Genomic DNA, 24,174 nt, shown 5'->3' with positions numbered 1-24,174 from the left:
TCCAATAATATTTTCTTTATTTACATGTTCCAGGCTGGAAAGGTCTGAACAGGGGAGCCCGCCCTCGGGGTCTGACGGGGCGGGCAGGGGACGGGGAGGGAAAAGGAAGGAGTAGAAAACAATTGTACAGTCAACATAAAAAACAGCCCCCCTCCCCGCCGCCCCGGTAAGGAGCATGCTGCCCGGGCCATGCCCCCGGCGGGCTCTGTACACTGCAGTCCTGGAGCCGGGCCGGCGACACCCGTCTCTGCAGGGCCCCCGCGGCCCAACCGCTGCTCAAATAAATAAACCCTCCCTGGAGAAGGGGACGAGGCCGCCAGCGGGACATGAGATGGGGGGGGCCGGCAATGCAGCCCATAGCACATGAGGGGCTTGCGGCTTCCGTCTGTCGGGCCAGGCCCCCCAAAACCCCCAGCCCCACCCCCCAAGAGCAAATCCAAACGTGGAGACTTCCAAACCCTTTAAAACCCAAACTCTGCCCTGGGAAAAGCTCCCATGCGTCAGAACCAAACCAAACCAAACGGTAAAACCTGGCTGGGGTCACGCCGGGGCCTGCACAGGCTGTGCCCGGCAGGGGCCTCTGCGCCAACAACCCCCAGGGGCCTCCGAACTGTAAACACTGGGGCAGTGCCCATGTCTGTGAGGGGGCAGTCACTGGCGCCCTCCCTCGCCTTGGGGGCGCTGCCTGCCGGGTGGAGCCGCTCAGTCCGGTTCACATGGGGTCCGGTCCCGCAGAGCCTCTTCTGAACCTGCCCACGCTTCCATCCGGCCGCGATGCCGCCCGCCCACTGCCATCGCCACCACCGCTCTAGCCGGAATCCGAGTCGCTGGTGTCCGAGGACGAGGAGCTGGAGCTGCTGCTGCTGGAGTCGGAGCTGGAGCTGCTGGCGCTGAGCCGCGAGACGGGCACCTGCTGGGCAGACTCCGGCTTCTCGTTGGCTGCAGGGGAACGAGGGAGCCGGTCAGCAAACAGAACATGCCCTCTTTATCCTGCGCTGGGAGCCAGGCTGGGCTAGCAGGGGCTGCAGGTTGGGAGTGAGGGGCACCGGCAGAGCTGGGGGGGGGGGCGCCAGGGCTGGGCTAGCAGGGGCTGCAGGTTGGGAGTGAGGGGCACCGGCAGAGCTGGGGGGGGGGCGCCAGGGCTGGGCTAGCAGGGGCTGCGGGTCAGGAGTGAGGGGCACCGGCAGAGCTGGGGGGGGGGGGGGCGGGAATCATTCCCCCCCACCCAGCTCCGAAGCCCTGCCTCGTGGACACCAACGCCTCGCTCCCCCTCCCGCCCAGCACTCACCCTTCTTGGGGGGCTTCTTGGTGGAGTTGAGCTGGCCGCTCACGTCCTGCAGCCGCTTCTCCAGCTCCCGTTTCTTCTCCAGCGCCAGCTCCTCCTTCGTCTTCCCCACCGGCTTCTTCATGGCTGCAGCGGGCAGGGACAGCCGTGCTCAGAGGGCTCCCTGCGGCTGGCTGTCTCCCTGATCCCTCACTACTCCCACCCCGCCTGGGGAGCAGACAAGCCCACCCCTGCACTTCAGCCCCACCCCATCCCTGCACAGTGTGCGCAGGGGGCAGAGCGCACTGCTCCCCAAGGCTTCCCCTATGTGCCCCCATCCCCTGTAAGGCATACGGGGTGGTGTACAGGCAGGACAGGGGAACACTGCTGAGATCTTCCCTTCCCCACCGCCTGACTGACTCACTCACTGCAAGGCTCCCAGGCATCCCCCCACGCTCTCACTGGGAGGCACCCAATCCCCTAAACTCCCTGATTTCCCACCCTAACTTCATCCCCCTCCACCCTCACTGCAAGGCTCCCAGCCCCCCTTGGCTATCCCACGACCTAGCTCATATCTAGCGCTTCTCTGCGGTGGGTCTTGGGGCACTTCCTCGACCACATCCTAGGGGAGAGCCCAGCCCGGGACCATGCCCCCCACTCACTCTCGCTGTAGGGCTTGCGCGGCTTCTTGCGCAGGCAGGACAGCACGTAGCGCTCCAGCTCCCGCAGGGTGGAGGGCTTGAGGGTCTCGAAGTCGATCTCGATCTCCTCGGGGTTGGAGTCGCGCAGCGAGGGCTCCCGCGACTGGATGATGTGCACCACCCGCCCCAGCTTCTCCCCCGGCAGCTTGTTGATGTCTAGGCTGAGCTGGCGCTTCTCGTCGTAGGTCATGGGCTTGCTCTCCTCCTCCTCCTCCGAGTCGTAGAGCATGGGGGGTGCCGGCAGCGCCGCCTTCGACAGCTTACTGGAATTCCTGGCGGGGGGGACGGACGTCATGCATGGCCAGATACCCTTCCTCTGGGCCACTGTGCGCCACAGAGCCAGCCCTGCCATCCACACAGCCAGAGACCCCATCCGGGCCACATCTCCCCAGCCACCGTGTGCCACAGAGCCAGCCCTGCTACCCACACGGCCAGAGACCCCATCCGGGCCACATCTCCCCAGCCACCGTGTGCCACAGAGCCAGCCCTGCTACCCACACGGCCAGAGACCCCATCCGGGCCACATCTCCCCAGCCACCATGTGCCACAGAGCCAGCCCTGCTACCCACACGGCCAGAGACCCCATCCGGGCCACATCTCCCCAGCCACCATGTGCCACAGAGCCAGCCCTGCCACCCACACGGCCAGAGTGGAAATCAAAAAGAACCTAACCAGGAACTGAAAAAGCAGGACAGAGCTTGTTTATCCTTTTCCAATCTCTGTAGAGAACTTGGGTGTGAGAGAATCAGATCTACTGGTTCCAAAGGCTTGAAGGACATGTTGACCAGAAACAATCACTTCAGTTCACTAACTTGTTCACCAAATCAGTTGTAAACACAAAGTTTTCTTTTACATTTCCAGGATATTTGAGGTCATTTTACTGAATTAAAAATCAGTCTAAAAATGTTTTGTGCCTTTTTAAATTGCATTCCAATTTCCATCAAAATAGATCACAACAAATCTAGTAAATAAATGTATCATTCCCAATTTCTTTGCACAATAAAACACGCAATATAATGGCTTAAATAAAAAATGTAGAGATCTACTGTATCCTCCGGAACAGTAAAAAGTATCACCAAGTTTAGCATAAAGCTTATATTCAGTTACATAACATAGGAACGGCCACACTGGGTCACACCAAACGTCCATCTAGCCCAGTGTCCTGTCTACCGACAGTGGCCAGTGCCAGGTGCCCCAGAGGGAATGAACAGAACAGGGAATCAAGTGATCCAGCCCCTGTCGCCCATTCCCAGCTGCTGGCAAACAGAGGCGAGGGACACCATCCCTGCCCATCCTGGCTAATAGCCATGGATAGACCTATCCTCCAGGAACTTATCTAGTTCTTTTTTCAGTCTTGGCCTTCACAACATCCTCTGGCAAGGAGTTCCACAGGTTGACTGTGTTGTGTGGGAAAAAAAAAAAAAACAAAAAAAACTTCCTTTTATTTGTTTTAAATCAGCTGCCTATTCATTTCATTTGGTGACCCCTAGTTCTTGTGTTATGAGAAGGAGTAAATAACACTTCCTTATTTACCTTCTTCACACCAGTCATGATTTTATAGACCTCAATCGTATCCCCTCTTAGCCGTCTCTTTTCCAAGCTGGAAAGTCCCCGTCTTATTAATCTCTCCTCATATGGCAGCTGTCCCATACCCCTAATCATTTTTGTTGCCCTTTTCTGAACCTATTCCAATTCCAAGATATCTTGTTTGAGTTGGGGCAACCACATCTGCACACAGTATTCAAGATGTGGGCGTACCATGGATCTATACAGCGGCAATGTGATATTTCTGACTGATTATCCCTTTCTTAATGATTCCCAACACCCTCTTAGCTTTTTTGCAAATCAAGCTGTTTTAATGGTTCTCAACTAACAAGAATGTCCCTTTGTAGGAAAAGAACTAAATACAATGGCAAAACATGATTTCAATCCAGATTTTCTGCTTGCTGATTGAAATCAATCCACCGTGATGGCCACAAATCCACCTCCTGTGGGTATCACAGGAGCCAACCCACCACCCAAGGGATCTACTGTGGAACTCATGTGGGGCTGGGGGGAGGTGGAAGCGGAGAGGTGAGCAAGACCCTTTGCTCACACCCTGTCAGACACACCCATCAGGAAGCTGAAGCGGAGACGGGGATTCACGTGGAAGGGGAGAGGTGCCCCTGGAAGCCCCTGCAGCCATAGTGCGGGGACCCCAGCAGCTGCCCACTGGATGTCAGACCCATGCTGTCCCAGGAGCAGCTAAGCCCAGTGAGGACCTGTACCCCCACCCAGCCAAGGGCATCTCGGGGAGTCGGGGCAGGCAGCCGTCAGACATGCTTTGGCTTGTCCACACAAGGTCATCGCCATGGTCGATCCGCCGGGGAAAGAGAGTCATCACGCAGCTGCCCTTGCTGCTCCCCGGGTGGGTGGAACACGGGCTGTCCTGTCCCCTCCACGTATCCCCACCACCCCCAGGGTCCCACTCTGCTCACTTGGTGATGCTGCTGCTGCTGCTCCCGCTGGTCCCTCCACTGCTGCCCCCTGCCTTTTTGGCCTTCTTCAGCTGGGCCTGGCGTGCCCGCGCCTCCTCATCGCCTCCCCGGCCCTTGTGCTTCTCCGATTTCTTCTTCTTTTTCTTCTCCTTCCTTTCCCGCTTCTTTTTGGGCTTGGAGACCGGGCCCTGCGACAGGGCAGCCAGTTGCTCATGCACTGCCCGCAGCTGGGGGGGGAGGGGGGGGGGGAAGAGACATCAGTGAGAGGGGACCCGGAGATACGTGAATTCTCACCAGCTGCAGCTGGAGAGGGATGACAGGGAGCAGAGGAAGGGAGCTCAGCGCTAACCCAGAGACAAGGCCCCAGTGCAAGGTGGCCAGGATATAGCCAGGGAACTCAGGGAAGATAGCGACCTGCCTGTGGCCAAGAGGGAGACGGAAACGAGAGACAGCAAGGAAGACAACTAGGGGCAGAGGGAACTAACTGCTAACTATGGGACAAGAGGCAGTCCCAGAGGCAGGGAGACAGCACCCCACGGAGAAGCTAAGTGCTGAGGTGTGACGTTGTGCAGTCTATATGGTTTTATAAAAATATAAGTGAATATAATGTAACTGGGATATGCTTCATGCAAAAGGTCTCTTGTAAGGTATCATTACAAAGCTCAATCTACTGAGTGTGATCATCCTATTTGTAGAAATGTACCACTCTTGTATCTAAAACTAGAAATATAAAACATAACTCTGAGGGCCTATTGTAATTATGTCAAGTGTGGTCCATTAAGGATGGTTTGGAATCTTGATGACTCCCATTGTCTGCAGATGGCTGTATTTACCTGTGAGTCTTCCTGTATGTGTGTGCTGGCAAGTGAGTAATGAAGTCTTGCAGTGACATGTGATCATGTCACCTGAACTGGAATCCATCTTTAACCTGGTGCTTTTCCAGTGGGGGGGGGGGGGGGGTGGAAACCCAGAGGGACAAAGGGTTCCCACCTTATGCAAAAGATATATAAAGGGGTGGAAGAGAACAAGGGAGAGAGGAGCCATCATGAAGAATCCCCTAGCTATCATGGAGCTGCAACAAGAGCTGTACCAGGGGAAAGAATTGTGCCCAGGCCTGGAAGGTATCCAGATTGAGAAAAACTTACTGAAGCATCTCTGAGGGTGAGATTATCTGTATTCAGTTTGATTAGACATAGATTTGCGCATTTTATTTTATTTTGCTTGGTGACTTACTTTGTTCTGTCTGTTACTACTTGGAACCACTTAAATCCTACTGTCCGTATTTAATAAAATCACTTTTTATTTAGTAATTTACTCAGAGTATGTATTAATACCTGGGGGAGCAAACAGCTGTGCATCTCTCTCTATCAGTGTCAGAGAGAGCGAACAATTTATGAGTTTGCCCTGCATAAGCTTTATGCAGGGTAAAACGGATTTATCTGGGTTTAGACCCCATTGGGAGTTGGGCATCCGAGTGCTAAAGACAAGCACACTACTGTGAGCTGTTTTCAGGTAAACTTGCAGCTTTGGGACAAGTGATTCAGACCCTGGGTCTGCGTTGGAGCAGACGGGAGTGTCTGGCTCAGCAAGACAGGGTGCTGGAGTCCTGAGCTGGCAGGGAAAACAGGAGCAGAGGTAGTCTTTGCACATCGGGTGGCAGCTCCCAAGGGGGTTTCTGTGATCCAACCCGTCACAGGAGGGACCCAGCCAAGCACTGGCCGCCCAAGAGAAGGCGCAGCCTCCACACCCCTATGGTCAGAGTCGACGGCCTCACCTGCTCCTGTAGCTCCGCCAGCCGGTTGGCACGCTCCTCCTCGGAGTCGGAGCTCTCCTCGCTCTCCGACGAACTCTCGCTGCTGCTCTCCTCGTCGTCCTCATCCTCATCTTCGTCCTCATCCTCGTCGTCGCTGGACGACTCCTCGGAGGAGGATTTCGAGAGGGCTCCAGACAGCCCGGCCGACGGCGGGTTAGTGTCCAAGGGCTCGTCCGGCATCTTGGCGTAGCTGAACTCAAACACGTCCTGCGGGAGGGCGAGGGAGGCCAGGGTTAGCGGGTGCAGTGGGGACACAAAGGCGTGCTGAGTCCTGGGGCAGGGGAGGGGAAGTGCCACCTGGCCCCACTGCCCCACTCACCTGCAGCTTGCGAGCCATGGCCACGACGTCATGGTCGGGCGGGTTGTACTTGTAGCAGTTGGAGAACATTAACCGGACGTCGGCAGCAAATTCCTGCGCGTCGTGGTAATCCCGGTTCTCCATCTTCCGCTGCACCACAGGCAGAGAACACAGGGTGAGCGGGGGTGGCTGCACCAGGGAAGGGGCACAGACCCCCCACCCCCAAGGTTCTCCCCAGACTGGGCTGCAGCAAGGGGGCTCAGACCAGCTCATCAGGCAGTTACCATTGGCCAGAGCCTTCCTGGCACCGCTGGGGGCAGGACAGCCCCCACCGCCCCCAAGGAGGGACAGGGACTCAGGCTGCCACAGGACGCCTGTGAGCCAGTGACGCTGCCTTCCACAGGGCGGAGATGCGGCGCGATCCCGGAGGCTCCCCAGTGGGGGACCAGTCTCCTGCAGACCCGCACCAGGAAGGCCTCAGCTCATACCTGGATGGCACAGAGGTTTCTGGGATGCCCCCTTCCCAGGGCCAGGTCACGGGCTGCACTTCAGTGATGCCCAGTCCCCAGAGGAAGACTCCAGGACACACCCGGAGGTTTCCTCCCTCCCTGCAGAGCCCCCAGCCGTACCTTGATAGTGCTGAGATCCATGGGGCACTTGATGATCTCGTGGTAGTCGTGCAGCCCCAGGGCCGAGGCGTCCACGGGCTTGTAGAACGGCCAGGCGTAGGCAGCGTGCTTCTTGGACACCAGGTCCTTGAGGATGCCGTTGCAATACTTGAGCTGCTCCGACAGCTTGCCCTTCTTGGAGGTCTGGTGCTGCTGCGAGTCGGGCAGGTCCTTCTTGGGGGGCTTGATGGGGCGCCCGCTCTCCCGCCGGGTGGGGATCTTGGCCGCTTTGGGCTCCAGAAGGGTGGCCGACGGGGACGACTCCCCGCTAGTGGCGATGATGGCTGTGGTGGTGGGGGTGGTGGTGTCCGCTTTTCGCTTCACACCCTTCTTCTGTGAGGCAGGGACAGAGATCATGAGCAGTGCGCTGAGCAACCCCCCCCAAATTTCATGCCCATACAGAACCAACTGAAACCCCAAACCACCCAGCACCTGTCCCACATGGGACAACTGCAGAAACCCCACTGCCCTGCGGCCCAAATGCAAACAGCACCCCCACAGCCAAGTATTTTCTGACCCCCACATGGCCAACCGCAGCCCCTTCCTCCAGGTCTGCAAACGTCACCCCCTCCACAGGACAGACTGCAGACAGCTCAACCTAGCCAAACCCCCCTGCCCCACAGGCCTAACCCACCAACACCCCTGCTAGTCTCACCAGCTGCTTGCTCGACCAGCCCCAGCCCCACGCCAGACAGGTGGGTGCCTACCTTGGCCACGGGCTGCGTGGGAGCGGGCACAGCCAGCACTGGCTGGCAGGCGGCAGAGTGCAGTGATTTGAGAAGCGGTGCCGAGATCACCGAGGGGTGGGGGATACTGAGCACAGTGGTGGGGATCTCAGCGCTTGGGGTGTAGAGCGAGGCGTGCGAGACCGAGGAGACTGCGGGCACTTGGTGAGCTGCAGTGACTGCACCTGCCAGGAGAGCTGGGGGAATAGGCAAGCACCAGTTAGCACCAGCACCTGGGAATATAGTCACCACCACACAAGGACTGGCCCAATGTCACAGCTGACCATGGAACCCAGGAGTCCTGGCTCCCAGCCCACCCATCTCTAACCACTACATCCCCTGCATTTCCAGACCACCCTTCCAGGGGGACACTCATTCCTCCATGTCTGGGATCTGCTTGCCCCCACCCCCCCGGAGCCAACTCCGACTAGTCTCCCCGTCACAGAGCGCACGTACCTGCCGCCCGGGAAGCCCCCTTCTTGTGGCTGTTCTTGGCCACGGTGATGACAATCTCCTGCTCCTCTGCAGGCATCTGAGCCACTTTCTGCAGGAAAATCTTCTCCAGGGTCTGGGCCATCAGCACAATGTCATCCGTGGGCTGCAGGCCAAGGCAGAGGTGAGGGATTAGAGGGTGCAGGGAAGGGGCTGGGGCTCCAGGGAAATCCCAAGGAGGAGAGCACTGCAGGGAGGGTTGGCTCTCACCTTGTTGTAGATGTAACAGTTGGTGAACATGGTGTTGAAGTCCTGCATGCACTCTGCCGCCCCCCAGTAATAGTTGTTCTCCAGACGCCGCTTGATGGTCCCCATGTCCATGGGCTGCTTGATGATCTTGTGATAATCCTGCCGGCAGAAGAGCACAAGAGGCCAGGTGGTCAGTCACAAGGTGTGAGCCCTACAACAAGGATCCCAGTCATACCCACGCCCCAGAGGCATACGATCAAGGGAGGGGGGTGGCATCTCAGTCCAGAAATACCCAAGAGGAGCTGTGTAATGTCACTCATGCACACAGATCTCATTCCGGTTTCTACACTCAAGTCACCTGGCAAAGGACAGGGGTTGTATCCACTCAGGGACACTTCCTAGGGTGCCTGCAGTGTTCCAGTCAACGCTGGATTCAGCCTCACATACAACTCAGGGACGGGGACCCCTGCGCACCCCAGAGCAGAGAAGCCTAAGCTATTGGGACAGCTGGTGACCATGAATGGCTGCGGTCCCAGCGACCCAACAACCTGGACTACTCCAGTCCCAGGCGGGGTGCAACAGGGGCTGGGAGACTAAAGCTAAGGAAAGAGCAAACCTAAGTGGAATTTACCTCCGGGCTTTAAATCCTTGAGCGCCACAGGTGCACGGGGGGCTGGCGTTTAATATTGGGGTCACGTGATGTCTTCTACAAATTCATGGATGGGAATCTGCAAAACGCATTCAGGGCACAAGAGATTAGGTGGGGAAGTGTCCGGGTTACCTGTAAAGGGGCTGCCTCACCTCATCCACACCTTTGTAGGGAGCAGTAGGGTGGGGCAGCTGGTCTGGGGAAGCTCCCAGGACAAGCCAAGCAGGCCGGATGTACAGGGACCTGGAGACCCTCAGCTCTGGGACAGCATGGAACCAGCTGAGAGACCACCACAGGTCGGGAAGGAGGAGTTGGGGATGGCACAGCCCAGGCACCTGCAGCTGCATCTTTGTGGCACAGACCCCAAGATGGGACAGTGCTGTCCCTGGGACTGTCAGGCTGGGGGGAGTGTGTGGGGGGGAATACTTTAGGTTAGGCCACATGGTGAAGCAATATTTGAATGAGGCATCCTCCTCACACCCCTGGAAAGGCACACACTCCCCAAGCCAGTAAGGATCAACTGGGGACAGACACACACACACACCCCTCTGGGCCTCAGCCACTCCCATGCCCAGCCCAGAGGGCTCATTACCGGCAGGCCCAGCTTGACAGCATCGACGGGCTGGCGGAAGGGCCAGGCGAACTGATGTTTCCACAGGGCCTTCATCACCACCTTGTGGAGATATTGCAGCTGGTTGGTGACCCTGCCTGGCTTTTTGGGGTTGGACACCTCCGGTGGTGGAGGGTTCACCTGAGGCAGGTGCAGGGCTGGCACCGACGCCATGGTGGGGCTCTCGAAACCCTCGTAGAGCAGTGACGGCTTGCGGATCCGCTTGCCTGGGGTCGACTCCGTCGCCAGGCCCATGAGCCCAGTACTGCCCTCCCCCAAAATCCTGAAATGGGAGCAAAGACACCATTAAAAGGGTAACTCTAGGACTAAGAAGCTCATGCCATCTGGCCCTGGGCCACCAGCACACAGCAACACAGAGCAAAAGGGCCTGCAGACACCACAGGGGCAGGACACCTGGGATGGAGGGAAAGAACTCTGGGCCTGCTGGCTTCAGCTACTTCTGGGTCCGGGAAGGTGCTCTTCTGAAAAGTCTCCCCAAAAACCATCCCTGAAGCAAAGCTGAGAGGTGCCTGTGCTATTTATCCCACTCCTAGGGCACGGTTAGTGCTGGGAAGATTGCTCTGCGTATCTTTAAGCTCCGAAAACATCCATCCAAACCCAAGCGAAAGGCAGAGAGGAAAGTGTACTAAGGCAATCTGTTTCCCAGGGATGTGGGTGAATTCTCAGCCACACGCATGCCCAGAGAGAGGCCATGAACTCTAGCCAGTTGCCGCTAGCCTAGGGCTGCATTCCCAACTGCTTCTATGGGAGCCCGAACCAAGAGCCTCTCCTAAGGGCCCAGACCCAGAGATCTTGCTGTCGAACCCCACACAACACTAGTGTGTCACCAGTGAGGGACTAGCTCCGAATCCACACTGAAGGCACCAGAGAAATTCAGGGCTGCAGAGCCAAGGTTCTGGCACACATCCAGGTTAGGTCTGGAAACAAAGGGCGGCAGATTAGCTCTGTGAAAAGCCTCATCTATTTCTATGCCTTCGGGACAGGACTGTTCCCTCCAGCAGGAAGTGGAAGGGACAGGAGATGGGGACTCAACTTAGGCAGCATTACACGCCCATGAGGCACAGGTAGCACAAGCAGAAGTGACACCACATGGAGGTCTCCTACAGCTCTTCCATGCTAGATTGTGGAGCTATAGATTCATTCAGTCTGACTTCCTGTGTACCCCAGGCTGGTACATTTCACCATTTCCCTCTAATGCAGCGGTTACTGTGCAGCAGGACCCCAAAGTCGTGTTAGACTGCCTGGGCCAAGCCTCACCGCCCAGGGCTCAGGTTACAGCCCCCCCCAGAGATGAAGCTCTTGGGCCCCCCTCCTGGGGTTGTTTAGTAATTTTTGTGGAGAACCCCATCTCCAGTGAACCAAATCACCTGTGCTATACAGACGCTCCCCGGGGTTATGCAAACCCGACTTACGGAAAATGTCCCCGTAAACTTTTTTTTTTGGCGCGTAATTGTCAGAGATACGTTTCCGACTTACGCAAACTTCCACTTATGCAAGGCGTTCGGGAACAGAACACTTGCGTAAGTTGGGGAGCTTCTGTACAGAGCTGTGCTGTGCAAACTAGCCAGAGCCGGACAATGAATACACTCAGGGGAACAGTATCCCCAGGGCCAAACTCCAAGGAGCCAGACATCCCCACCGCTCTCCTTAGAGGCGCACACAGCAAGCCTGGCAGGGGCTGGGACTGTGTCACCAGGTTGCTATGGGGCCCTCTAATCACAGCCCTGCAATAACCAGGGGAACCAAACCCGTGTTACAAACCCAGTTCAGAGCTTACATCCTGCTTAACAAGGAATGGGGGGAGGGGGGTCACCCTGGCTCCAGTGTGGGGAATCTGGGTTTCCTATCCCTGGCAACCAGCCAGTCAGGGAGTAATCTTGGGATACTGAGATCCCCCTCCCGCACGCTGTGTCTCCAGACAGGGCCTGTGGACAGGCTGATAAAAGGTGGAGGGCTGGCCCCTGGGAGTCAGGAGCCGTGACACCTGCAGACAGTATCACAGCAGCACCAGGGGCCTCATGCTGTCAACAGCAGAGAGATGTTTCCATAACACTTGGGAGACTCCTAGCAAAATCACCATGTCACCCCTCCCTAAGCAACTACTCAACTCCAGGGCAAGTGGTCTTTGCCAGGGGACTAGTTCTGACAATTCCCTGGGGGGCCAGATGGGGGGGGGGGGTCACCCTGTCAGAATGCCCTGAGCTGACACATCAGGGTCATGTCGCTGTCAGCACAGCATCGTCTCCTGTCTCCTTTCAGCGTCATGGGCAGGAGGTCCTGTGTGGGGGATTCCCCAGGCTGTAGGGACACTCTCAGATGCCAAGGATAAAGGGATAGGAGCGTAATTCCCAGGAGGACAGGGCGGGGGTCACTCCCCCTTTCCCACCCAGGGGACACGAGTGGCAGAGGGGTCCATCTCTTCCAGTGCTGCACCACCCCACAGAGCAGTGTCGCCAACACAGGGCCCTGCCCCACACCCTCTGCCTGGAGAGAGCCGGGAGCCAGCTGCTCCCATCCTTTGCTCAGCAATGGAGGAGGGGTCACTGGAGCAGAGTTGAAAAGCCACTTAGCAGATCTAGTCCACACCTGAGAAGCGTATTGCTGCTGTTTGGGTTGGGTTCAGTGTCAGGCCCAGCCCAGGTGGTCCCCTTGGGGAGTCTGGAGACAGGCTGAGGTTGTAAGCAATCCCAAAGGGTTGACCTCACCCCTGTCCCCTCTCAGCCACTCGAGATAACAAGGGGGCTGGAAGCAGGGATCACTGAGGAGAAGCCTCTGTGTACAAATCAGATCTGTTCCTAATGACCCCCCTTTCTTCTTGCCTTAACATGAACCTATGAATCCAACCTTTCTACCTCCAGGGACTAGGAGCAAGCTCCCTTCTCTCCCAGAGGGGCAAGGCTAGCGAACAGTGGTGGGAGCAGGCCAGGGGCAAGCTGGCAAACTGGCCACCCACACAGGGCTGACATGTGCCTGACTCACCAACCACTGCAGCCCTCCTCCCTTTGCCACAAGCATGACTGCACAGAAAACTCACCCCTGCCAAGCCCCAGACCCCACTCCAGTGACCCTGCTGCCCTAAGGCACAACTGCAGTGACAGCACAGCCCAGGTCTCAGAGTACCCATGCACATACCGCCAACACGCGGCAGGTGCAGACCCAGCATCTTCTCACACCCAAAACACATGCCAGGACAGCCAACAGCTGCTGAAATAAGGGCATCCCCCAATACGAAGAGCATGATAGAAACGGATTCTGTGTAAATAAACCCAAGCCATCAAATGCATGAACTCCCTGCAGAATACAGGAACCCCAGAGGCAGAGCACCCCCATCTAATGCACTGTTTCAAAAAAACCCACTCCACAAATACATTGGCAGTGTCTGGCACTCCCAATTAACATCATACTACACAACCGAACAGCACCTCCACAGGCAGGGGACACACTAGCAGCCCCGATTAACTGTGCACTGCAGAAACGCGGGGTGAGGCCCCGGGATCAACGCAAACCCTAACAGCACAGACAGACACGCTCCCCCATGTAACACACAACGGTGCTCAGAAAGGAGTGGATAGCCCCTGCAAACCAGCCCCAGCCCCGGCCCGCCATGGACCCCAGGAACGGGAAGTGAGGGTGTAAATCAATCCAAGCCCTCTAACACAGGACAGCGGGTCAGAGGACACACCATCCCCCCCAGTGTAAAAGAGCTTTGTATAGAACCCCCCCGCAGCAGTGCCGCCATACCACCCAGCAATGCCCCCCCCCAGGAGCGAGCCGGGCACCTACTTGTTGTGGGGATTCACATTCTGCAACATGCCTGCAGCGGCTGCTTTCCAGGGTCTCTCCCCCAAGAGTCCACCTCCTCCTCCTCCTCCTCCTCCTGACGCTGGGGCCTCGGCTGACCCCCCCACTTTGCCAGGATGCGGGGGAGGCGCGCTAGTGACACATGCTGTTCCCGCGCCGCGGGGTGCAGGGCTGCCCGCTGCCGAGCATCACCGGCGGAGGACGGACGGGGGGGCGGGCGGCTCCCCCCAACACACCGGGGGGGGGCGCTAGGGGAGGGGGACGAGCCTGGCACCCCCTCCCCTCCCCGCCAGCGGGCTAGAACCAGGCGCAGGGGCTCAGGCTAGCAGCGGCCGGGGGCCGGGCCCATACACAGCAGCGGGGCCGATGGTCTCCAGCGAGGCGCGCGCGGACCCCAGCACCATTCACCGGCTTTACATGAATGGAAGCAAAGAAAATGGCGGCGGCGGTGGCTGAAGGGCGGGGGGATGCCGGGTGGGGGGTCCCCTCTTCGGAGCCCCCGACGGGCTCCAAATCCTGCCGGGCTCCGGTCAATATAGGGCTCGCTGGGTCCCCCGGCGCCTCCTCTGCCCGTAGAGGCCGGTCCCCGGAAGGATGGTCCCCGTCAGGGAGGCGGATGGCACTGGATTGTACTGGGATCACTGGCCCGGCTCCATCTTGGCCGCCAGAGGGATGGGGCGTTCTGCGAGGGCCCTCGAGGCCGCAGGCAGGGGTCTCTACGGAAGCCGGGGAGGTCCTGCGAGCCCGTCGGAGGAGCGGAGGCGGGGGTTGGGGGCTGCCCGGCGGAGGATGGATCCGGATTGAGTCCGCCCCCTTCACAGACCAGGCCTCGACCAGCTCCTTCCTCCGCTTCGGCGAAATGGCGCCTCTCGGCCTGTCTCCGGTCGGCCTTATATAGACAGCGGCTTGCCTCTGATTGGATGGCGACAGATGTGACATCACCCCGCCATCCGGGCTCGTCCCTTCGCCGGCTCATTGGGCGGAAGCTCGCCAGACGCCGCGTTCTGATGGGCCTCCATAACCATCAGTCACATACCCCCTCTTCCCCGCCCCCTCGTGAGGCGCTCGAGCCGCCGGCCTAGGCGGCGCGCGCTGCCATTGGCCACCGCTGCCATTCGTTGCAGACTAACTGGCTGCCGAGTCACGTGGGGGCGGGGCGACCGTTGGAACTGGCAGTTGGATGTTGTTGTTCTGCTCCCCGCGGGGGAGGGGGAGAGGAGGGAAGCGCCATTTTGAGCTGCAGCAGGGAAGAGGGCGGACAATAAAGCGGCTGCTCCCTTCAGACGGCCCCCGCGCTGCCGCCAGTGCGCCCCACAGGCACAGCGAACCGCTCCAAAAGTCCTGTCACAAAGTGCCCCCCAACTCACGCCACCCCCCAGCCTGGGCCCAGACACGGACATCCCCAGCGCCCCTCGCCGCAAGAGACGGGGAAAGGCCCCACCGACCGGCCAGAAACCTGCCTGGCGCCCCCCAAAACTAACCTGGCACTTGTGCCAACTCCTAGCGCTCAGACCCTAACAGCACCGTCCCCTCCAATCCCAGCCGTACCCCACACATGGGGACCCGAAATCCCGCCAGAAACGCATCCCTATGCCCCCCACAATGCCAACATCTCCCCCCCATCCTGCTCTCATACCAACCCCATCGGCACAGACGTCAACAGCACCGTCCCCTCCAATCCCAGCCATACCCCACATACACAGTTAATCCCCCCCAAACATGGGGGTACCCAACTTCCCACCAGAAACGCATCCCTATCCTCCCCACAATGCTAACATCTAACTCCCTCCCCCATCCTGCCCTCACGCCAACCCCTCTCCAGCCTCTCCATCAGCACAGATGTCAACAGCACCGTCCCCTTCAATCCCACCAAACCCCGATAAAACACGGACGTCACCAAAAATACTGTCAGAAAACTACTCCAATCCCCCTGTGGCACTACCACCTCCACCTCCCGCCCGGCACTCACGGCAACCCTCGCCTACAACACCCCCCCCCCCCCCGAGCACAGACACCACCACCGTTCCCGTGTACCACAGAACGCAAACAGAAACCCCACAGGAATTCCTGTCTCCACACCCGACACCCCTTCTGAGCTGAGCCCCCCACAGCATGGATGCTAATGGCGCCATTCCCCCCCACACACACACAACGACCACCACCTTATGCTACAGCACCTTTCACACCGTAGGACCAGCTCGGCTCAGGGACACGGAACCCCGTTAGGGAGCGGGCTTGGCTCCCCAAAAGGGTTAAACGTCCCCACACAGGGGGCAGATGTGGGGTTTCTAGAGTCATCCCCCCGCAAATAAATTTGTTGGTCTCTAAGGTGCCACAAGTACTCCTGTTCTTTTTGCGGATACAGACTAACACGGCTGCTATTCTGAAACCCCCCCCTAAAGTGACTAGCAAAGGTAAGTGAACAGGGCTTCTCCCAAAACACAAAGGAACGCCGATGGAACTAAAGGGTTTCGGCCTAGAAACATGTTTCGTTCTCTCTCCCCCCTCTGTTGTCAGGCTGTCTCCAAGGTGCAGGCAGCCGCCATCTTGGCAGCTCCCCCCTCCCTCCGCCTCCCCTTTAATATAGGCAGCAAATCTCCTCCCGAAAGCTCTCCGGAGGGCGGGGAAAGGAGAACGATTACGGGGTAACTTGAGGGGGCGTCTGGTGGTTTTTCACCCCCCTTTTCCTCAAGGCGGGCGTGGGCTCCCTCCCTCTTCTCTGCCCGTCCGTCCCCGCCCCTCCCTGTCTCTCCACATTTCATCCTCCCTGATTCAGTGAGATGGAAATTCCCCGCTCACGCCTCGGTCCAGAGCTGACCCCCCAGAAGGGAAGGTGGTGGCGTGGGGGGGAAGGGGGATCAGTGATCTCAGAACGGGGAGTTAGTGCCACACATGGTGGGGAGGCGGATCCCACCCTTCAGGTCTGTCTGCAGCGGCCATTTTAGATGGAAAGCCCTAGTTGCGTTAGCGCAGATCCCAGGCCTGATGCCCTAATAACCCCCTGAAAGGATCAGGCGCTGCCCCTCCAGGGTGGTAACAGGAGGCAGACAGCGAGGCCCATGAGTCATTTCAGCCCCTGAAGTCACCAGGTCTTTGTGCTAGGCGGTCCCACCCCCTGGTGCAGGGCCCGCTCCCTCCTACAGCCGTGACACAGCATTTTCACTGCCTCGCTCCTGCTGCCGCATGATTCGCACCAGGAAATAAGTGAGATATATTATACTGGAAACTGCTTTGCCGCCTTAACTGCAGTGAGCACTCCTGCAGGGATAGACGTGGATTGGGGGGGTGATCCTAGGGATTTGGGGGTGTTTAACCCCATTACTATCCCCTCTAAACACCCCCCTTGCTCTGCAGTGGGTGAAGAGCTGGGAAGGCCCAGGCAGATTTGAACCTCATTTTTCCTGGTTGTTTTCATTCAACCCAGTGATTTCATACGGGTGCTTTGTGCTAATATGTGGTTTTAAGTATCTTTGATAGTTGGCACCAGCTCTCCGCCCGTCTCTCACTCACAGCAAATCCCCTGTCTGGGTCACCCCCATGGCTGCTTATCCGCGGGGCAAATACCCCCTTTGCCCAAGGTCAGCAACAGACCCTGGGCCAAGGTGAAACCAGCCCCCCCTCTGGTAACTGCGCTGCCCCTACCCCGGGTGAAACCCAGATCCCAAGCTAAGAGAATGCCCGTCCCACAGAACCCCTGCCGCAAATCCTGAGCTACAGGGACACCCCATTCACCTTCCCCACAAGGACTCCCCCTACTCCGAGTGACCCCCACTCCAGGGATCCTACACAGGGTCCCATTGCCCCCCTTCCCCATAGGGATCCCCACCCTAGCTCCTTCAGCCTCCTCTCCACAGCGACCCCTCAGCCCTCCTCGCCCTGACTGACCCTGGCTCTCACTTCCCTCCTTCCCCACAGTGACCCCCACTCCAGGGAGCTCTCCCCACCCAACAACCTCTAGGCCCTGACCAGCCGCCCCCCAGGCTTTCACTGCCCCCCCCAGTGACCCCCACTCCAGGGAGCTCTCCCCACCCAACAACCTCTAGGCCCTGACCAGCCGCCCCCCAGGCTTTCACTGCCCCCCCCCAGTGACCTCTCCCCACCCCCTTGCCCTGACCACCCCCCCAGGCTCTCACTTCCCCCTTCCCCCCAGTGACCCCCACTCCAGGGAGCTCTCCCCACCCCCTTGTCCTGACCGCCCCCCCAGTGACCCCCACTCCAGGGAGCTCTCCCCACCCCCTTGTCCTGACCGCCCCCCCAGTGACCCCCACTCCAGGGGGCTCTCCCCACCCCCTTGTCCTGACCGCCCCCCCAGTGACCCCCACTCCAGGGAGCTCTCCCCACCCCCTTGTCCTGACCGCCCCACCAGGCTCTCGCTCCCCCCTTCCCCCCAGTGACCCCTCCCCTTACCATGCCTGGCCCCTTTGCCCCAGGAATCCCCAGCCCCCCAAGTGCCTGTCCTCAGCCCCACCCCAGTTTCCCCCAATTATTAAAACATATGCTAATTTTTGCTAATTACCCCTCTAGACTGTTCGTTACAGCACCTTTCCCCCCCCCCCCAGTTCGGCCCCACACAATGGTGGCGTCCCCCCACTAGCAGACCACGTGACCCATCGATCGGCGCGAGGCCCTCTGCGCTCGTCAATCACCGCCATCCTCGGCCCCGATTGGCGCGCGACCAGCAAGAAGGCGGGCACACGATTGATTGACAGCTCCGCACGCCACGTGGCTCTCCCCCCCCCCCGCCGTTAAAGGCACACGAAGCACTCACCGCATGGGCTGCCGGGGGGGCGGCAAAGCCCCGGCCCGGGGTGCGGGGTCCCATCTCCTCGGCCCCCGGCGGAGCCCGGCCGTAATCCCCGCGGCGCCCCGCCCGGGCGGGGGCCCAACACATCCCGGGGCGGAGGGAGCCGCCGCCTACGTCACCGCCGCGCTGATTGGCTCCCCGCCGTCACGTGATGCGCCAACTCGCTCTCCCCCCCCCTCGGGGGCCGATCCCCCGCTCGGTGCCGGGAAAGCCGCTGGGGGTCCGCGCGCCGGGCGGGCACGAGAACCAGAGCCCGCGGGGGGGGCCTTCCCACCAGGCCCCCCCGGGCTCCTGCTTTGGGTTAATGTCAGCATGGCGGCGGCACAAGGAGCCCAGTGCGCATGCGCGGGCAGGGGGCGCATGCGCGTTGGCCTCTCGCTGCAGACCCGACTCCCCTTCCAGGGCTGGGCAAGGCCGGCCGCGAGCTGCTGCGGGCGGGGGAGGGGCGGCACCGCCCTGCAGCGCCCGGGGGAGCGTGCAGCGTCTCGTGCACGTGACTGCAGTGCTGACAGCGGTGCAGTGTCCCTGGGGCGAGCAACGCGAGCAAGGGCGCGGTTGTCACTGCACGGGCAGCTACAGTCACGAGGCAGTGGGAATTGGGCAGTGCGAAGGAAGCGGTGCAGGCAACCGCCTGCAGTGTGCAACGGGACAACCCTGCAGGGGGGCGCGTGCGAGGAAGTGAGGGAGCATGCAGTGTGCGGCAGACACCCACACTAGGGACTGGCAGGCTACCGACAGCAATAACCCCGCGCTGCGTGCAACAGTGCGCAGGAAAATAGTGCAGTGCGCATGCAGCAGTCTGCACTACACCACTGAAAAGTGCAAAGCAGGACAATGCATTGCAGGATTTCCATTTGCACACTAATTAATAGTGCAAAGCACAGATGCTAGGGAGTTGGAAATTCAGCACCTGCAAAGCAAGAAGAATACGGCATGAAGTGGTGGAAGGCAAACTTAGGAGGAATTTTAAATGGTCCTAGTCCTGCTAACACTTAAGCAAGCGGATGGTTTTACTCACACAGGTAGTACAGTGGAATGATTCTAGTGCTTAGAGTTAAACATGTTGTGATGCAAGGCCAGAAACGGTTAAGCATCCTGCAGGATACATGACCCAAATTCAACCCTCAGAGACATTTTGGTAGATAATGTTTGTGTTTTGTGTGTTTCCATGTATCTTGTTAGAGGTTAACAATGTAATCAAACAGTCCCTGTCTACGCTGTATTCTCTTAAATCAGAGAGCAAACGAAATATTAACATTTAAATGGACTGTACACATAGTGACATCTGCTGGGAGAGCAATACAGCGGTGCAGAGACAATCCAGAAAGTTTATGGAAAGTGTAGGGGACAATTTCCTGGTGCAAGTGCTGGAGGAACCAACTAGGGGCAGAGCTTTTCTTGACCTGCTGCTCACAAACAGGGAAGAATTAGTAGGGGAAGCAAAACTGGATGGGAACCTGGGAGGCAGTGACCATGAGATGGTCGAGTTCAGGATCCTGATACAAGGAAGAAAGGAGAGCAGCAGAATACGGACCCTGGACTTCAGAAAAGCAGACTTTGACTCCCTCAGGGAACAGATGGGCAGGATCCCCTGGGAGAATAACATGAAGGGCAAAGGGGTCCAGGAGAGCTGGCTGTATTTTAAAGAATCCTTATTGAGGTTGCAGGAGCAAACCATCCCGATGTGCAGAAAGAATAGTAAATATGGCAGGCGACCAGCTTGGCTAAACAGTGAAATCTTTGGTGATCTTAAACACAAAAAGGAAGCTTACAAGAAGTGGAAACTTGGACAGATGACTAGGGAGGAGTATAAAAATATTGCTAGAGCATGCAGGGGTGTAATCAGGAAGGTCAAGGCACAATTGGACTTGCAGCCAGCAAGGGATGTGAAGGGTAACAAGAACGTTTCTGTAGGTATGTTAGCAACAAGAAGAAGGTCAGGGAAAGTGTGGGCCCCTTACTGAATGAGGGAGGCAACCTAGTGACAGGTGATGTGGAAAAGCTGAAGTACTCAATGCCTTTTTTGCCTCGGTCTTCACAGACAAGGTCAGTTCCCAGACAGCTGCAGTGGGCAACACAGTATGGGGAGGAGGTGAGCAGCCCTCAGTAGTGAAAGGCCAGGTTAAGGACTATTTAGAAAAACTGGACATGCACAAGGCCATGGGGCCGGATCTAATGCATCCAAGGGCGCTGAGGGACTTGGCTGATGTGATTGCAGAGCCATTGGCCATTATCTTTTAAAACTCGTGACAATCGGGGGAGGTCCCGGATGATTGGAAAAGGGCAAATCTAGTGCCCATCTTTTAAAAAGGCAAAAAGGAGGACCCGGGGAACTACAGACTGGACAGCCTCACCTCAGTCCCTGGAAAAATCATGGAGCAGGTCCTCAAGGAATCAATTTTGAAGCACTTGGAGGAGAGGAAGGTGATCAGAAACAGTCAACATGTGGGGGGTGGGGGGTCAGGGTCCTGCACTCCCGTCTTCCTGTGATTCACCAGGACTCTCAGCCAGCCAGTAACACAGAAGGTTTATTAGACGACAGGAACACAGTCCCAAGCAGGGCTTGTAGGTACAACCAGGGCCCCTCAGTCAGGTCCCTCTGGGGGGCAGGGAGCTTAGACGCCAACCCTGGGGGTTCCCTCCGTTTCCCCAGGCAGCTTCAAACTGAAACTCCACTGCAGCTTTCTCCTTCCAGCCTGCCCCTGGCTCTTCCTCCAGCCTTTGTCCAGTTTTCACCTGGCCCCACCCCCCTCCGGGCTCAGGTTACAGGCTCAGGTATGGTCCCTCAAGAAAAGTCACCCCCTGCTCTCCCATTCCGAATGCAGACAGTCCCAGTAAAACTAGACGACATTCCCAGGCTAATCCGCTCCGCTCCCTGCTGCATCACACAGCCTCACCTCAGTCCCTGGAAAAATCATGGAGCAGGTCCTCAAGGAATCAATTCTGAAGCACTTTGAGGAGAGGAAAGTGATAAGGAACAGTCAGCATGGATTCACCAAGGGCAAGTCATGCCTGACCAACCTGATTGCCTTCTGTGAGGAGATAACTGGGTCTGTGGATATGGGGAAAGCAGTGGACGTGATATATCTTGACTTTACGGTCTCTCACAGTATTCTTGCCGGCAAGTTAAAGAAGTATGGGCTGGATGAATGGACTGTAAGGTGGCTAGAAAGCTGGCTAGATCATCGGGCTCAACGGGTAGTGATCAACAGCTCCATGTCTAGTTGGCAGCCGGTTTCAAGTGGAGTGTCCCAAGGGTCGGTCCTGGGGCTGATTTTGTTCAGTATCTTCATTAATGATCTGGAGGATGGCGTGGACTGCACTCTCAGCAAGTTTGCAGATGACACTAAACTGGGAGGAGTGGTAGATACGCTGGAGGGTAGAGATAGGATACAGAGGGACCGAGACAAATTAGAGGATTGGGCCAAAAGAAATCTGATGAGGTTCAACAAGGACAAGTGCAGAGTCCTGCACTTAGGACGGAAGAATCCCATGCACTGTTACAGACTAGGGACCGAATGGCTAGGAAGCAGTTCTGCAGAAAAGGACCTAGGGGTTACCGTGGATGAGAAGCTGGATATGAGTCAGCAGTGTGCCCTTGTTGCCAAGAAGGCTAACGGCATATTGGGCTGCATTAGTAGGAGTGTTGCCAGCAAATCAAGGGAAGTGATTATTCACCTCTATTTGGCACTGGTGAGGCCTCATCTGGAGTACTGCGTCCAGTTTTGGGGGCCCCCAATACAGAAGGGATATGGACAAATTGGAGAGAGTCCAGGGGAGGGCAACGGAAATGATTAGGGGTCTGGAGCACATGACTTATGAGGAGAGGCTGAGGGAACTGGGGTTATTTAGTCTGCAGAAGAGAAGAGAGACGGGGGATTTGATAGCAGCCTTCAACTACCTGAAGGGGGGATCCAAAGAGAATGGAGCTCGGCTGTTCTCAGTGGTGGCAGATGACAGAACAAGGAGCAATGGTCTCAAGTTGCAGTGGGGGAGGTCCAGGTTGGATATTAGGAAAAACTATTTCACTAGGAGGGTGGTGAAGCACTGGAATGGGTTCCCTAGGGAGGTGGTGGAATCTCCATCTGTAGAGGTTTTTAAGGCCCGGCTTGACGAAGCCCTGGCTGGGATGATTTAGTTGGGGATTGGCCCTGCTTTGAGCAGGGGGTTGGACTAGATGACCTCCTGAGGTCTCTTCCAACCGTTCTATGATATGCATCCGAAGAAGTGGGCTGTAGCCCACGAAAGCTTATGCTCTAATAAATTTGTTAGTCTCTAAGGTGCCACAAGTACTCCTGTTCTTCTTTTTATGATATCACTGTATTCATCTGTCTTTGAAATGTACAGCAAATCATCTGCAAATGTTTGAGAAACTGGCAATTGCTGTATATTAATCTGTGTAGCTAATTACCGGTGATGCTTAGGAAATAGGTTTACTTCAAAGTCTCCATGATTGCCTATTGTTCACCTAAGGACTCCAAGCTGTCAAGAGAAGGCCTGGAACTGTATAAAAAAACCTTGAGTCCTGATCCTTTTTATTTCAGTCCTGCTTGATGTTTGATGCAGGGGAAGCTTAAGTCGTAAGGCTGAGATCTCCAGTCCCATCGATCACCCTGAGTATGAACATTGGACTGTCACGTATGGACTGATTCTGAAAGAACTCTTTGCAACTGCAAAGCTCCCCATCTCTACCATGAATCTGATCTCAGAACTGTACTCATGTGTGCATGTATACTGATCTTTTAACCAATATTCTCTTTTCTTTTTAAATAAATGTTAGTTTAGTTCATAAGAATTGGCTGTCATGTGTATTTGGGTAAGATCTGGACTATTCATTAAACCGGGAGGTAATTTGTCTGATTCTTGGGGGATCGGTAGAATTTTCTTATATGATTTTCAGTAACCGTCAGCATATGTGACTTGCCTGGCTGGATGGGAGCCCAAGGCCGGGTTGCTTTAAAGGAACTCTGTTGTGCTGGCTTGGTGAATCCAAGTGTTGGAATATCCACCAGCTTTGGGGATTGTCTGCCCCATTCTTTGCAGTTCGCCCTCATTGAGTAACTGCAGTGTGGCCCCCTGGGAGCCCGGTCTAGGGTGACCAGATGTCCCGATTTTATAGGGACAGTCCCGATTTTGGGGTCTTTTTCTTATATAGGCTCCTATTACCCCCTACCGCCAGTCCCTATTTTTCATACTTGCTGTCTGGTCACCCTAGCCCGGTCACACATGTACATCACAGTACTGGGGTTTAGATATAGGAACTCTAGCTCGTGACTGCATAGGTTCTGGGCCTGTGCAGTGTGACTATACAATGCACAATCCTGCACTGAAATAATGCAATGCAGTTTGATGTCAAGTGAAATAAAACCATATGATAGTCACTAATGCACTATAAAAATGGAAAAATATACCTAAGAAATCATTCTAGGCAATACAAGAGAAAATGCAATGCGATGCACGACAGCATATGACAGCATAAAACAGGGCAGCACTCGGTGAAATATTATCGCCAATTATGCTAAGTAAAAGAGTGGTGGGCAATGCAATATGAAATCACATATTGCAAAATACATGCAGGTCCCTCTCCGAGAAGACAGACCAGTGCTGTAAAGCACTGAACGCTCACTCCATACTGCCTCTAGGGCATGAGAGGATCAAGCCT

At 56.9% G+C, this 24,174-nt stretch overlaps 1 protein-coding gene across 3 annotated transcripts; it reads right to left on the bottom strand.

The window, feature by feature from the left end:
• On the bottom strand, positions 1 to 18,810 carry BRD2 (bromodomain containing 2). 3 transcript variants are annotated; one of them, XM_054047083.1, is made up of 13 exons: positions 18,477 to 18,810; positions 13,691 to 14,945; positions 9,869 to 10,169; positions 8,649 to 8,786; positions 8,403 to 8,544; positions 7,929 to 8,143; positions 7,183 to 7,554; positions 6,575 to 6,703; positions 6,217 to 6,462; positions 4,443 to 4,669; positions 1,927 to 2,237; positions 1,289 to 1,411; positions 1 to 939 (listed from the first exon to the last, which is right to left on the bottom strand). In XM_054047083.1, the coding sequence occupies exons 2-13, from the start codon at positions 13,717 to 13,719 to the stop codon at positions 809 to 811; spliced, it is 2,364 nt and encodes a 787-aa protein (XP_053903058.1). In that variant the 5' UTR covers positions 13,720 to 14,945; positions 18,477 to 18,810; the 3' UTR covers positions 1 to 808. The 3 variants fall into 3 exon arrangements, with proteins under 3 accessions (XP_053903058.1, XP_053903059.1, XP_053903060.1); XM_054047084.1 differs by lacking the exon at positions 13,691 to 14,945 and having other exon boundaries at positions 18,477 to 18,809; XM_054047085.1 differs by lacking the exons at positions 13,691 to 14,945; positions 18,477 to 18,810 and adding an exon at positions 9,259 to 9,355 and having other exon boundaries at positions 9,869 to 9,959.
• Positions 18,811 to 24,174: the final 5,364 nt, after the last annotated feature.

The sequence above is a fragment of the Malaclemys terrapin genome, chromosome 13 (assembly GCF_027887155.1).
Source record: "Malaclemys terrapin pileata isolate rMalTer1 chromosome 13, rMalTer1.hap1, whole genome shotgun sequence".
Lineage (NCBI taxonomy): Eukaryota > Metazoa > Chordata > Testudines > Emydidae > Malaclemys > Malaclemys terrapin.
Note: the sequence above shows the minus strand (reverse complement) of the source record. Positions and strands in the feature narration are given on the sequence as shown.